This window comes from Parasteatoda tepidariorum, chromosome 11 (genome assembly GCF_982258835.1).
Source record: "Parasteatoda tepidariorum strain Cologne lab strain chromosome 11, Ptep-v5.0, whole genome shotgun sequence".
Taxonomy (NCBI): Eukaryota; Metazoa; Arthropoda; class Arachnida; order Araneae; family Theridiidae; genus Parasteatoda; species Parasteatoda tepidariorum.
This window is the reverse complement of record NC_141765.1, coordinates 58,414,530-58,431,286: the sequence shown is the minus strand read 5'-3', so window position 1 is coordinate 58,431,286 and position 16,757 is coordinate 58,414,530. Positions and strand designations below refer to the sequence as shown.

At 26.1% G+C, this 16,757-nt stretch overlaps 1 protein-coding gene across 28 annotated transcripts in view; it reads left to right on the top strand.

The window, feature by feature from the left end:
* LOC107450919 (uncharacterized) overlaps positions 1 to 16,757 on the top strand; it is a 653,937-nt gene that overhangs the window by 567,788 nt on the left and 69,392 nt on the right. For all 28 annotated transcript variants that reach the window (XM_087155134.1, XM_087155141.1, XM_087155138.1 and 25 more), the window contains one exon: positions 1,339 to 1,440. In XM_087155134.1, coding sequence (XP_087011260.1) covers positions 1,339 to 1,440 — 102 coding nt within the window. The remainder of the gene's footprint in view (positions 1 to 1,338; positions 1,441 to 16,757) is intronic.

The following is a 16,757-nucleotide window of genomic DNA, read 5'->3' as shown; positions in this document are numbered from 1 at the left end:
CATTTTTTAAAATTAGTTATTTAAAGCGCGACTCTTTACGAATAAAAATTATATAAGTTAAAATTATTTACTAATAGCCTAGTATAATAATTTTAGCTTCGTCATTTATTATTAATTTTTTTTAAAAAAGCTATTTTAATTTGTAAGTACAGCTTAGCGTAAAACCTCTAAATTATATTTTTTCTCATTTGTATTTTCAATTCAAAAACAATTAATAATAAAAAATGTTTTATGTTGGGTCACTGTACTTACTGAACCAAAACCGACACTTTTAATATGAAAGTAATAAACGTTACAAGTTTATTTATTTATTTATTTATTTATTTTTTTTTTTTGTACGAACAACGGTTTTATGAGAAATAATATTTTAAATTGCCTTTTTATAAATTTAAGAAAAAAGTGCCCCATCAATTTAAAAAGATAATTAACATAGTTGGTTAATTTCATTATTTTTATTACGTTATTTCAGGCTTGTTAACTTATTTATATCTTAGGTTAGATAGTCTATAGACTATTGGGGAAAAAGTTGAGCTCTAATATGCTTTAAAGTTACCCAAATAATATATATGCTATCTTTTCAACTTAAAGCATCTGAGTTTTTATCCTAACAATTTAGTATTTTTCTACATCTGAAACTGCTACTAATAAAAACTACTACTAGTGTTACTATGAATAATTATAGAACTTTACTTACTCCACTATTACTACTAAAATGTCTTTAAATAATAAAACTACTGCCTATAAAACTATTACTGTTAATAAATTTATTTTTCTCACTTGTATATACAGTTTAGTAGCTTTTTAATGTCGTAAATTTACGCAAAATAAAACAATTATACGTGTGTGCATAATATATATAGAGAGATATATACATAAATATAAACACAGTGATAATAAAGTTATTTTTGTCAATTTAGCTTTTGGTTGCTCTAACGCTGATTAAAATTGGAACTCAAAATACTTTATACAGGCATTCCTCACAAAAAAGAAAGTTAATAGAATTTGTGTAATATAATAATTGAACCTTTTTTTATTCATCATATTTACACTCAATTAAAAAGGTACTGCGCATTTTTATCTTTAAAAAATCTTATACTAAAAAAAATCAATGTAATAATTTATAGAATGAATAATAATTAGCGGAAAAGAAACTTTTATTAGATGCATCTTATTTTTAACTTCGTTCTTCCTTTTGCTAAGTCTTTAAAATTGTGTCTATTTTTAATGTTTACGACTATCTTTTTATGTTATTCGCTGACTGTTATGAGGTACTTCTGTACAACATATGTTTGCCGTATTTCTTTCCCCTTGGTACTAAAATTTACTTTTATTTTGCAGTAGCTATGACGTCTCAACCGACAAATGAGTCGGAGCTACAACTATATCGAGTCTTACAGAGGGCTAATCTTCTGGCTTATTACGACACTTTCATCTGTCAAGGTAATCTTTACTCTTTTTTATTCTTTAATATTTATGATTCAAGATTTAGTTTTTAGTACTCTTCTTTCAGTTATTTACTAACTTTTACGAACCTTTTTTTTTTGTTAATAATTTTTTGAAGTCAAATGAGAAAGTTGCTTTTTAAATGTGGACATTAATATTTCTGCTAAACTGGGATTATATCTCGAAATTTAATCTTAATTAAGTCTAGCTGTTGAGGTATTTTCTTTTTTAAGTATATATAAAAAGTTAAGTTTCATTGATAATAATTTTTCCAAAAATATTTTCTTTGTTTTGTTTTTCTGCTAAATATGTAAAAGCTAATTAGGCGAAGTAAATATTAAATGTTGATTTTGTAGCAACTAGAAAATTAAAATATTAAAATTTATTACATTTTTCTTCTGTATCAGTGCAAAGCATTAAGTAATTACTAGTCAGAAACTAAAAAGAATATGAAACATATATAAATTGTTAACTTAAAAAAAAAAAAGAAACATGTTTTAAAATGATAATTTTATAGAAGAGGCATACTGATTTGACAATGACTTTATACTTTTAGATGTAGTGCCCTAAATCCTATTATTAACTTGGCATAACTTCTTTATGAGCCTAACAATCTAAATTATAGTTCTTCTTAAAAGTAAATTTTGAATAATTTAACTGTGTTAACTTTCTACTAAACATTCCATGTAACAACTGTAAAAATATTTTGGGTGTACCATTGAGTCTTACGTACAAAGTGTTTTAAAGAATTTAATTTTTTGCAAGAATATTACATATTATTTTTCGTGAAACTCTTAACAAGCTTTTGATTATTATAAATTTTTAGGCTTATTTTTCAGTTTTCAATATTTGCTTCAAAAAAGATTGGATTTGAGATTAAACTGCCAAAAATAGCTTCGCCAGCAATATTTTTTAAAAAACATCTAGCTTTAAATATTAAAAACTATTTCCTTTGTAACTTTGATGTCTTTTTAGAGCTACACTGGTAAACTACAGACATGCCAACTTGCTCCGGACAGCAAATATATATTTTAAAGTGGTAGTTTATCAATTGCGATTCTTGGTTTAATAAATTCAATTTAGTAGACTTTTATTCACCACTATTTCTAAATAATTCGTAGGCTTATATAATTCCCCACTTTTTAGTACTTACGTCATGCTATGCCTTTTAAAAAGCAAGCAAAATTAGTCAAACATTTGCAAAATTTACTTTCTAGTTATTTACCGTTTTTTAAATTATTTTGGCGTGTCCGGAGCAGTTGGCTACTCTGAAACTATAGAGATGTTTATGAAACTATAACTTAAATCATGGAACTCAACAATAATTATAATTAGTTTTTACATAGCAGCTGGACGCTTGTAAAGTGTAGGCCTTGTCCTCAAATGTTTTTTCCTTATTATTTTTTAAAAGAATTAATATTTCTAAAACACACTGAGATCCAGGAAGGGCTTTAAAAAATGATATTTGCTTCACCGTCTAGACGGTTTTAATAACCACAGGATCAGAGAGAATAAATACTCTTTTTTTTCCCACAATCGCCCACGAGACACAACTTGTCATTCTAACCAGTAAAAAGTAAACTACTAACTATTTTTTTTTCTCTTCTTCTCTTAACATAATTCTTTCTTAACTAGGCTATTTAATACTTCCTTATTTTTTTACTTGAATTTTCCTCTTTCTTAATCGATGATGAAATTCATCTAAGCTTTCCTTGGACGCCGTGAATAAACATTTTGAACCATTTCAAAGGAACGTGACGAGAATCTGAACCGCACGAACCGGCTAGTTTGTTTTTAAAAATTCTTAAGTTTATTCTCATTCTGAATATTACCTCATTATTTTCTTCTCGTTTAGAAAATTTTTCTTGGGTAGGTGGAGACAGTCCTTTGCGTCTATTACCTATGTAATGAAGATGGGAACCATATTAATTGTCTGAGCAGTTTAAACAATAGCATTGTTTCCTTCGTTTCCATCCCCCAAAAAAAGTATTTGCTTCAGAATCTTTAGCAACTTAAGAGATTCGCTCCTCAACTAAAAACTTATGGTGTAAAGTAACTAGGGTTCGTAAAAAAAACTGAGAATTCTATAGCCGTATAGTTTTGTGTGGGTGCTTTTCTGGCAGTATTTCTACTGTTTCTTCATTCTATACCAAGTTCTTTTCATTATTTTAGTTAGCCGAGGTAATGAATTAGGGAAAGTGTCTTATAATGTACTATCCAAAAATAGTTTACGTGAATTTTTCTTTTGCAAATGGAAGAACAAAGCGAGACGTTTTGTTCTTATAACTAGTTGCAAGGATTGTCACGGGGAGAGGATTTTATGTTGAGTTCAGATTAACATAAATATAAAATTAAAAATTGAAGTCCAATTCAGTTAACTTCTACACTGTAAAAAATTACGGTTCAAATTACGATAAAAAGTACCCGCACTTAGGGTGCCGTTACTTTTTATCATAAAATCCATTTTTACCGAAACCTGTAACGGAACAAAAAATCTGGTGTACTGTAATTTTTACAGCAATAATTACAGTAAAAATCATTAAATCACTCAAGTTAAATATTACTGTAAAAGTTTAGGTATAATATTTTACGGTAAAAATAGATTTTACGGATGATACACCCTAAGATACCGTATTTAATCCGGAATTTTTTACAATGTAAAAACATTGAACCATTTAAGTATTAAATTTCGAGTTGCACAAATAGTCGACTTAATCATAGTATAGTAGCATTGAACTGCAGTTTAAATATGGGCTTTCATTTTAAATATAATCGATATTATAATTCAGTTAATAATATCGTAAAAGCAGTGTAAGATTTTCATTATAGCAAACATTTAAAAAGACGAAATTGAAAGTGAGCATCAAAATTTTTAAGTAATATCTATATTTGATTTATAAAGACTGCATTGTTTATCATTTTGTTTAATCTTTTAAGTAAATATTTTTAAGCAATTTTTAATTTTGTAAGTTAGCTTTTATTTACAAGTTATAAAATTTGTGTTATTTTTTTAAAATTTAAATTATATATTAATCCTTCATTGCATGAATCTTTTTTGATTGATTTTTCAATGAACATTATTAAAAATTTTACACTGGCGAAGAAGAAACACCAAAATAGGTTTTAAAAAAAAGGTGAAATATTTTCAATTTATAAAAAGCTATTATTATTATCTTTTTTTTCGTGAATGGAAAACTTAAAATTTGAAAACAGACGCGTGTTTTTATTATGAGAAAATGAAAACTATTGCATATATTACTGTTAATGTAAACCAATTTATCTTGTATAATAACTTATTATTTATTATACATACTAATCAAAACGGTTGATTGATATTATAAAATGTTTGCCATTTTATTAAATATTAATATGGATTTCATTCTATGAACTTCGTTTAAGTATGCACCGGCTAAAGTGATAAAATTTGAATCATTTTATTAAATTAATAATTGTTTTAATTTTATGTATAATAATCAGCTATGTATCAACCATAATAGCCAATTCATTACATTAACCATAGCACAAATGTGTTCACGGAATAATTAAAAAATATGATAAATTAAAAACTAGAGCAAAAGTTTCATTTTTTTTCCTTAAATAAATCAAAAACTATTTCCTTATTTGTTTTATTGTTAGAAGTATTAATTGTTGGTGTTATAGCAATATAACGGATTTGTGAAATTTTATTAGTTGTAAAATAATTAATATTTTATTCCCTTCCTATTCGGCATTTAGATATCAAATCTAAGAAGACATTTCATAATAACAAATAATCCAAAAATATCCAATTTCATTGTCAAATTTATCTATTCAGATTGCATGATAATATTTTTTCTCCAAATATTTCCCTAAAATATCAAATATCATGCATCTACAAATTGAGCAATTCATTTTTACAAGTTTTTACAAGGGTTATCAGAGAAGAAAAAAATTCTTTTTTCTGATTAGCGGTTTTTCTTTTTATCTTTTCTTTACGGATCCAATCATTTTGATTTGTGCGATGATAGTGTAGCTAAAAGCACTTATTTTTCTTTGAAGAGTTGTGAATCTAAAGAAGTAGATGATGATTGATTAAAGCAATCCAGGGAAATACGACTTCCTTTTTCTCAACAAGAGATATATCTTGTGATGAAAAAAAATGCTTCAATTAACCTAAATAGTTGACTTACGAACAGATATTTACAATGTATCTTATGATAAAAGGTCAGGTCTCAAAAGGATTCATTTAATTAGCTTTCCACAACATACTTTTCGACACTTGGAGTTGAAATATCCGTCTTATCGACAGGTTGTCCCTTTTCGATTCCCTGTTGCTTTTCGATCTTTTTTTATTTATTTCAATCTCAGTAAATCGTAACGAGATATTTGCTGCTTCTATTAAGTAGGATTTGTAGAATATTTCTCGTTCAATAGCCCTTCATATTCGCAATTATTTCGGCATTAGCTATTTTATTTCAACACGCATCCAACATTTAATTTATTCTTTTAGAAATTTTTTTAAAATTAGAGATTGAGTTACTATTTGAGTATTTTAATTATGCAAAATATTATGCTTCATAATTATTAATTACCTCTCAGGATTATTGGATGTTCAAGCACTGAAACTGTAAGAAGTAATAAACATATTTCTAAATATTTTTCGAGGAAAAATATTTTAATTATTTACTTCAAGCGATTTCTTAAAACTAGTATTTTACTTTTGAAATTTATATTGATGTCATGTATTAGTGTTTATTAATTATAATTTTGGAAGGTGGCACTTTTATTTTTCTTTCTGTTACGAACTGGTATTACTTCTATTTATTTATATTATGAATAAATAAAAATAATTTAATTTTTTATTATTATAAATCAATGATTATTACTAATAAGTGATCATTAATACAAAAATATGAACTTATATTTTTTATTCGTAATTATCGTTATTATAATTTTAACTAGGGCAATTTTTAATGATAATTATTATAAATGAATAAAAAATATAATAATTCGTAACAGGGAGAAAAAATGCTAGTGTCACATTCTTAAAATTATAATTAATGAATCCTTACACATGATGTAAATTTCAAACTGAGAAAATTATTTCTCAGCAAGCGCTTAAAATAAATTTTAAAAAATATTTTTCTCAATAAAATATTCAGAAATATGTATATTACAACTTGAGGTTTCTTTTTACGCTTGAATTCTAGTAATAGTATATATTGAAGTGATTTAATGAAGCTAGGTTTTTTTTCCGCTGCAGAAAAGGAGATTTAAAAAACATTTAAGTAATAAGTTTTTACAAACTTTATTTTTTAAATCTTAAAAATAAACATTTTCATCTCTAAATCTCCCGTCTCTCCAAAAGCTTATTAAAATTTCATTTTCAAATATCGGTTTCTCGTATTTTGTTGCCCAAAAAAATAAACTTTTTAGTAAGATTGAAAGATTTAACTTAGGCATGTTGATAATATAATTAGTGTAACATTTCGTCAAAAGTCTTATTCTTTCCTGTGTGGAAAGCAACTTAAGGATATTAACCTAATGAATAAATTAGAAGAAAAACAATCGATTTAAAAAATACTATTTTTCACTTTTCCAAATCATCAACTCTTTTGTTTGTATTTTCAAGGAAATAAAGTGATAGTTCAGTAAAATTACTTTACCAGATTCCCCATTTGGGAATTTCATTTTAGTATCATAACTGATTGACAGTTTTTAACAGTTCATGCTTCTATTTAAACTGTAATATTTTTGAAATAGCTGTTAACTTTTTTTCTTATTTTACCGCGTATATACAATTTTTTTTGATCTAGCCTAAACTCCCAAAATAGTATGAATCTTCAAAATGTTTAACAAAAACCAAGAGTGATATTAGTTTGGAAATATTTAATGTCTGGATGATATTTGAATTATGAGGATTGAATTGCATAAGAGGAGAAATATAAAGATTGAACTGAATAAGATTAGGAATATCAGAATAGGACGGGATAATATTAAAATTATAAGGATTGGAGAGGATAATGTTAGAAATATAAGGATTAAATTGCTAATATTTAATTTTTATTTAAAAACAGAAAGAAACTGAAAGAAAGAGATGATTCGTTAAGGAAAAAAGTATGTCCAAAACTACCTCTATATGGTTAAATTTACCATGTCTTTGGTGTTATGGGAACACCAAAAAGCTCAGTAATTTTTTCCGAAGTTCTTTAGTACTAATTTTGGTAATATTAACAATAAAATATGGTTTTTGTAATGTGTGATAAAATTTAGTAAATGTGTTGACATTTTGGAATTATATTATGATGCCTTAAAGCGTGGCATAAAAACCATTTATTCGGTTAAATTTACTTTTCAGAATTTGTATTTTAATTAAATAAATTATTTATAAGAAGAAATATAATTTTGAAAGCCAGAATTTCCGATTAATCGTTACAATATAAATTAAAACATTACCAAACGAATGGTTTAAATACCGTATAATTTTGTTTTATTAGCCAGAAGTATTGTTTTTTATTTTTTCTAGAATTGTCATTACCACATATTAGGGTAACTTTACCAGAATTTTTTCACCGCGTAGCTTATCTTATCTATCTACCTATCTTATTTCAAAATTCTTGCTTTGATACAGTTAGGGTGAATAACATGTATATATAGCATAGTGTATATGTAACATAGGGTGAATGATAGGGGTAATAATTAGAATTCAAAAGTTTATGCACATACATCGTGTGAAAGAAGAAGAAAAATAATAAAAGAAGGGAAAAAGAAAGGTAAGTTTTGTGCAAACTTGTAATGTTTCTTTTTTCTTAAAAATAGAAAAGTAAAAAGAAAAAGAAGTGTTAAAAAAATCTACATTGCGATGTATATTTCTGAGGTTAAAGGCCCTTACCCCTTTGCACCCATACAAAGGGTGAAGACCCCCTAGTAAAAAGATTGCACTGCTTCAGATTGATCAAAAATTGCGTTCCCATGCTGAGGAACTCCAACTTAAAAAGGGTGGACCTGTTCATCACTTTCCCAAGGTGCGCCTGCGGAAGTTGACGTTGAAAAAACTATGCATAAAAAAGGGTTTAACGTAGGTCTATGAACTGATCGGTTAAAAAAAGAAGAAAAAATCGAACTTTGAACCCTTAAAGGTTTGGGAACTTTCACTTTTTCCTTTCAAACTTCTTACAAGCTTAGTTTTTCTTCATATACCTTATCCTTTTTTTATTATTATTTTTTTTCATTTAAACTTATTTTACTTTATAAATTATTACTTCATATTTTCTGCTTTAGAAATTACGAAGGGAGTTTTCTAGTATGAAAGATAATATTTCGCATCTAACGGATGTAATTATTTCTTTGATTACCAGAAGGTCATATTAATTCGTGTTTGTTTTTGAAAGAGTCTTTTTTTTTCCCCTTTCCTTTTCGTTAATGCATGAGAATTGCCCTAAAGCAATATGCTAGTTTCTTAAAAGTAAGTGGATTTTGTTTGAAATCTAAAAAGTTATCTATTACATGCTTTATTCTCTTTTCTAAAACTTGTTCTTTCCGCAGAATTTTTTTTTATTATTTTTAAAATGTTATTGAAGTATTTGGTTTTAATACGTGAATACAAATTGAAAAAGTCGCATTTTATTTCTCGAGACTAGATTTTAACGAATTGAGTTGCATTGAATGACTTATTTTTACAGCATTGATTGATTAAATTTTTAATTTTAAACGCATATTTTTATTTTAGATTTGATTTTATGGAGTAATTTAACAGTAGCGTCATAATAAAAAGAATGCACCGAAAATAGTTTGAAAATTCAACCGAAAGTTTTTGACGTTTTTAAAACTAATTGTTTTTGAAGTATTTTTAAACAGCTATAGTAATGTGTTTTTACTTAATTCGCAAGTAAAAATTTTTGGAAATAATTCACAGGTAATGTTTTATTTATTTTAAACTTTAGTCACAGACATTTATTGCTTATTCGAAAATATGATTTATGAAAATGTAATTAATGGGTTATTCAAAATTGCTGTGAAATGTTAACCTTTATTCGTTTAAATTTCATTCATTCACAAATTAATTAATTTCATCAAAATATCATTTATGAAAATTTTATTTATGGGTTATTCAAAATTTGCTGTAAAATATTTGTCTTTTCTCTTTTAAATTTTATTCATTCACGAATGCAGTTAATGAAGATAATCCATATCTGTTTTACATTTATGGAAGTACTTGTAACTTCAATATTTGTCATATTATTTGTCTAACTCTATTATTTGTTTTAACTCTATTATTATCTCTCTTATTTTAACTCTAGTTTTTACTACTTAAATAATACTTAATTTCATTCACTTTAAAACGATTTACCGTTTCATTTTAAGATTCATTCACGAATTTAATTTTTTTTTCGTATCTATTCAGCATTAATAAAAAATTTTTTGCACTTTACTGAAAGGTGCTGCAATGTTTAATTTTATTTATTTTAAATGTTGTTAATAATATATATGACTTATTAATTTTTTTCTAAATTCATTTCATCAAAATTTCATGTCTTATAAAGATTCGTATTGCCAAATAAAGGTTCATACTATCCAAAATCATAATTGTTTTCAATTTGTTATCTATTTCACTCACTCTATGTTAGTTAACAATTTCGCTAAAATGAAAAGTAATAAACTCTATGAATCATGAACAGCATTTTTTCTTTTTAAATTTTCGCCTAAGTACCTTACCTATTGTAAGCTCTTTTAAAAATGAAAAATTTACTTAAAAGCAATTTATTAATTATTTTCTTGACAATCTTTTGAAAAACTCTCATACAAACGTCTTCGTAGAACACTTAAAATTGTCTTCTGTAATTCGTCTTGATTTATGCTTCGTCTCACTTTTTTCTCTCTTCATATTCCATTTCCTCCCTCAATTTTATCATCTAACATTTGTTAATTGCTGGGAAGAATCTTAAGACGTTTACTCGTTTTTTCTTTTGTCTTACAATACATATTGACAAAAAATTTTATGAATGAATATTTTAATTTATTAAAATAATAGTATTTAACAAACATTAAATTAGTGTTAAACTGAAGTGAAAGCACTTATGTAAAGCTTTGTTCTTAAGAACATTTCTTTAAAATAACAAATGCTTATATTACATGCTTTCTTATAAAAACGCATTTTAAAATCACAGTAAAATAGATGCAACCAAAAAAAACTGATTTGTAATAAAGACAGTTAAAAATTATTATTTTATTAATTATTTTTCGATTAAAACTCATGTTAAGTTGATTGATTTCTAATGTATTTAATGCAAATTATACATTCATCTTTCGCTTAAGAAATGTGTTAAAAGCTATTTTGGTTTTTCATGTTTTATTTAAAAGTAGTACTTTAATGTGAGAAAAAGAATACATGGTTTTTGAACAAACATTTCTGTAAATGGCATATTTTAGAAATTATTTTTTAATCTTAAATTTTTAATGTCTGCTCTTAAATAAAATAAAATACATTTCAATTCTCTTTTTGGGTAACAAATTTTACTACATATTCTTGTAGAAACATTTACGTATTTCTCTACATGTTCTTTTCATCTGTACATAATGTAATATTCTTCTCATCTACGTATTCTTCTATGTAGGCAACATATTCTACACATGTGTACATATTATAATCTTATTTATCTTTCCTTATTTCTTACTTATTCTTATATCATACTTATTATTCTTTCCTTATTTGCTTGTTACAAAATCTTCTTATATTTCTTTTAGTAATCGCTTATAGAATTTGCTTAGAATTTTGCAGATAGGGAACTTCAATTTTCATATAATTTTGAGGTATATTTTACTTTTTTTGGGTACCTTTTGCAACATTTAACACTTGTGAGAAATATAAATTAGGCAACATCATATGCTAATTACTTTTGAAGGAAGAGGAGAAAAAAGTATTATTAATGAATAAATTTTCTAATCTAAAATCTAGTTATCTTTATCGAAAAACATCCAATTTCACGCTTAGTCAAAAGTGAAGTATGTTATCGAAGTTTGAGAAATATTTTTGTTTACCAATTTTCTCATTTATTCTTTTTATCCATGTCCTTATAAAAACTAACTTTTCTCTGCAGATGCATTAGCTCCACTATAAAGATTTTTTTATATCAAAAAACGCCCTTTGCTGTAATTAGAACGAACCAATTAACTTCAATACTTGGTTTCAAATATACATTTTTACTTTCGTTACAATATGTAACTATTCTATCATTTCTCACTTAAATTTTTATTTAACTATGTTTTTAAGGTGACACCATCTTAAACTTTTCCAGAAATCCAGAATTTTTTTTCCCCTTCCCTTAAAAGATAATGGTGTAAAATAAAGTTCTAAAATGATTTTATTAAATTGGAAAATTTAGAGCAACAAAATAGAGTTCTGGAACATGTAGCACATACAAATCTTCAAACAGCCATGTCTTTTTTCCAGAAACCATATTCATCAATCTTATGCGGAAAAAGCTCAGAAACTATTCTCCATGTCTTATGAGATTATAGATAATTGAATTATTTACCAATTAATAATTTTTTTCTTAGCTGTCTCTATATTTAATTTTTTGTACGCTTCCTAAGTTTATTTTGTTTTTATTTTTGCATTAAAAAAAGTTTGTGAAACTTCCAACTAAAAAATTCGAAAATTGAATAACCATATTTTTTTAACCTTATCTCCTCAAGGTCTCAGAAACTATTTTCCGAATTTTTCTTATTATAAGATTTATAGACAATCAAATAATTTACTTCAGAATAGTTTTTTTCCCCTTCGGATATCTCCGTTCTTAAGTTTTTCATGCGATTCAAAAGTTTATTTTATTATTTTTCTTTTTCTTTCCATATTTGATTTTAAAAAATAAAAAGATTATAATTTTGTTTAACTGGAGTAGACCAACTATTCCATCACAGCAATTATTTTTACCTGTGTATCTCATTCCATTCTTGCATTTTTTATGCGATTCGAATGTTTATTAGTTTTTTTTTATTTTTGAATAAAAAAAAGTTAGATTAAATTGAAAGATCATAGTTTTGCTTAACTAGATTAGACCAACTATTCAATCACTGCATTTATTTTTGCCTATATCGCATTATTTAGTGTATTGTTGAAAAGATTATTTTACTAATTACAAATTTTTTAATAGAATTTGAAATTAACTTTGCTATTAGATGTTCCTCTTGCATTTTTCTAAAGGTATTTCATTTTAATTTAAATAGTTCTTTACGAGTCGAAGTTAGATAATTAGGTTTTTAAGCTCAAAGATCTTCCTGAAAGTGTTTTTATACTCCCTTCCTTTAGCCATTACATAAGCAAATCAGTGTTTAAAAATGTTTTAGCAATATGCTTAATAGTTTTTCTAAGCAAATTTAAAATGCTTAGCAAGTCACGTAAGTCTATTTCAATTTTTTCCCTCCTTGCTTACCGCATACAGCTTCTAAGGAGGCTCAAATCTATCCTTTGGGACTGACATTGGCCGAATGTTAAGTACAGTGTCATAAGAACGCATCCCATTTAAAAAAATAAATAAATAAATAAAAATTCACTGTATTAAGGAATCTTGTTTTTTTGCCAAAAATCACCATTTTAATTTAATTTAAATTTGGAATTCGCTGAATATAATGTTTCCTATTACGTTTTCGCATTTTAGACTGAATTCTGATTAGATTATTAAGTGTACTAATTAATGAATACCTAGGTAATTATTTATGAATACCGAAGTTATAATATAGGAATAATGATTTACATAATGAATATAGAAATATATATGAACAACGTATGTATTTAAAATGTTGAATTAATCATGTATGTATATAGAATTGATTGTGTATGAATAGCGAATTAATTATAGATAAATTAAGATCCAACTCCTGCATCACATAAATTTCAAATCAAACTTTTTTTCTTAAATTTATATCTTAAAACGTAAGTTTTTTTTTTTAAAGAGATTTCGTTCAGTTGTATAAGAAAGACTATCCTCAAAATCTATGCATAAACAAATTTTAGAGAAATTAATATTTGCTTCCAATTTTAGAATTTACTACATCATCAAATCACAAAATAAATCATCAAAACAAGATAGGATTAATAATATGTACACTGATAATTAAAAAAAGTACTACCAAATATAGTAAAATTTCTGTGTTTCTGGTTCCATGGGAACACCAGAAAGTTCGGTAATTTTTACTGAAGCGCTTTGGAAATAATTTTAGTAAAATTAACAATAAGTTATGGTTTTATAATTTGTGATAAAATTTGGTAATTTTATCATGATACCTTAGAGCATGTCATAAATACTATTTAATTGATTAAATTTACTTTTTAATTTTGTATTTTTTTGCTAAATGTGTAGTAATAAGAACTATAATTTTGAAAACCATAATTTCCGGTAAGCCGTTACCATAGGAACGTAAAAATATCAAAATAAAGTTTTAAATACCGTATATTTTAGTTTTTATTACCAGAACTATGGGTTTTTTTTACCACAAATTTCATTACTATACAGTACCAGAATTTTTTCGCCGTGTTACGAATTGTTCAAGTATAAATGCCAAACTGAGAAAGTTAATTATTTTTGTGCAGATGCATTCTAGGTTTTCAAAGTATCTGCAATAAAAAAAGCGATAAATTGTAGATGTAAATTTATTTTCCCATGTTCGAGGTAGGTAGGAATTAATTTTATAACCGGTTTTATTATTATTGTTTTTTATTTAGTATTATTTTTATTTATCATTTGTCATTGAAACATATAAATTGTTGATAGATTACTTTTCAACAGTTTACAACTTTTCTAATAAATGTTAACGCCATGCGTCATCACAAGATTTACTTTTTTTCCTTCGTTATTAAGCAACTTTAATTATATATCTAAAATAAAATATATCCATTGTAAGTGATGCCTTGAAATCTCTTTTATTTAATTCCATTTTTTTTTTCAGTCTTTTGTAATACACATTTCTAAAATACACTCCCCAATCGATTCACCGACCAAATAATTTAGAAATTGTAATTATGATTAAAAAATGAAAAATTCTAAAAGACCTAGAAAGAAAATATTTCTCACACTTGTAATCAATCACCGCCCACGCCTTTTTGAATTATTTCTCTTTGTTGAGAATAGAAAATAGTCGAGATCACGCGAAATCGAATTTCGAAATTCTATATTTTGGCGCTGGGAAAAAAAATCGTTTTGTTCTTTTTGTGAGGATAATTTCACTCGAGAATCTAGATTATCTTAAAGAAAATGAAATCGAACAAAAAGGGGTGTGTAAAGAAAATACGGGATTAGTGCTCTCTTTTGATGTTTGTGGTGCTGAAATTGTACGGTGTTTGAGAAAGCATGTAATTTGTTTCATTGGTTTAAGCTTTCCTGTCGCGACCCCTATCAACCTTTCTTTTTAGAATTTTTATTTATCTTCTTTCTTTTCAAAGACTGACCCCATTCTGTAGAACCAGTTTTTAATAACCTACATCTTTGCCGGTTTCTGTAAAAAGAATAAAACCCTTATGGGAAACGACATTTTATAGATTTTTTTTTTTTCTAATTTACATTTAACATTTTTTTAAAACGTGAAGATATGTTTTTTTTTTAATTTGTATACATATATTGTTTTTTTTTTTTTTTTACTATTATTATTTTCATAATATCCGTTTTAATATCCGCTTGTACAAAAGTATTCTTATTTTAATGCTTTTGTAGGCAAAACAAAAATAGAATCCTAAAATTAAGAGTTTATCAATTTTAATTTAAAAAACACATTTTGTTCTTACAGTAAAAAGAGAAACATTTTTTGATTGCTCAAAGCTTTAGCTTATTAAGTCTTAATATAACATTACTTTAGTATTAAACTTAAGGAACGAACTCATTTGAAAACTGTTAAGTATTTATATATAATATTAGTAAAAAATATCAAAGTGTTAAGAAAGAGCTGGGATGGCTCAAGGGCTAAGGCACTGAACTGTCATTGTGAACTGGCATGAAGCTCACCCAGCTTCAGATCGATGGGTATCAACTTATATGGGAAGTAAAAGTGGCCTGTGCGCTGTGCTGACCACAGTGCCACAGTCATGCCGTTGGTCACAAAATTGTGGAGCCTTAACCTCCATGCCCTTACCCTGGCCCACAATAAGCTGTCGGCTTAAATGCTTTAGGAAGTATTTTTCAAGGCAAAAAAAAGAATTTTTTTTAAATAGTTAATTGATAAATTTTTAATTGAATACTTATTCTATGAGCATTTAAAAAAAACTCTTTTAATTGTTCTAGGTTCTTGCTTATTAAGTGTTAATATAACATTGTTCTACAATTGAATTTAAAAACTCAACTCATTTAAAAACTGTTTAATAACGTAGTAAAAGTTTATGTAATGACATTAAAACAAATTTTCGTGAAGCGATTTTTGTATTATCCACTGATCCACTGATGTAAAAGATTGAAATTAAGTTTTTACTTAAAATTGTGTGCGTAAGCTGCACTTCTCAAGGCTATTCATTTTTATTACGATTTAAGTATTTCTAAGTTTACAATCATATTTCCTTTAAGAAATGTGTCTAAACTGATTTGCATTGTTTATCATCCAAACTATAGAAAGTCACCTTATTTGAATTATTTGGATTTTATCTGTACTTTTTTCTTGTCAATTTGCTTTTGACCAATTCTCCTAAATGTTTTATCAGTTATACATTTTCGATTTTAAAGCTTAAGATATATACTTACATAAATGTAAGTGAATGTAATAGAAAGTCACCTTATTTGAATTATTTGGATTGTATCTGTACTTTTTTCTTGTCAATTTGCTTAAAAAGTTTTTGCTCAAATCGTAGCATTTCTGAAAACTCACGCCGCAACAAACTTACTACACTGTTAAAAATTTCTTTCCAAAATTACGGTAAAAGGAACGGCAGCAGTCTGTCCATCCGATTAACCGTAAAGTTTACGGTTGAGAAAAGTTATTTACCTTTACGGATTTAATACTGTTTACAACAAACACGGTTAAAAAACAATGTTAACAAAAATAAACGGTTGTACTACTGTATACACCCAATACGGTTAATTAACCAGGTCTAAAGAATTTAATTTGTTTATAACTGTATAGTTTAATAACAGTAAATATAAAAGTCTATGGTTTAGAAACTATTTACAACATCTCGGGCTAAAGAGATAACTATCATTTATAACAATAAAATAGAATAATTGTTTCATATGGAATGTCACTGAATATGTATGGAATCTTTACGATTTATTTTCTAATTGGAACTAACACAGGTAAAAAAAATTAACATTAAGCCATTTATAAATTTATGAGACTAAAACATTGAATTACGATCAGAA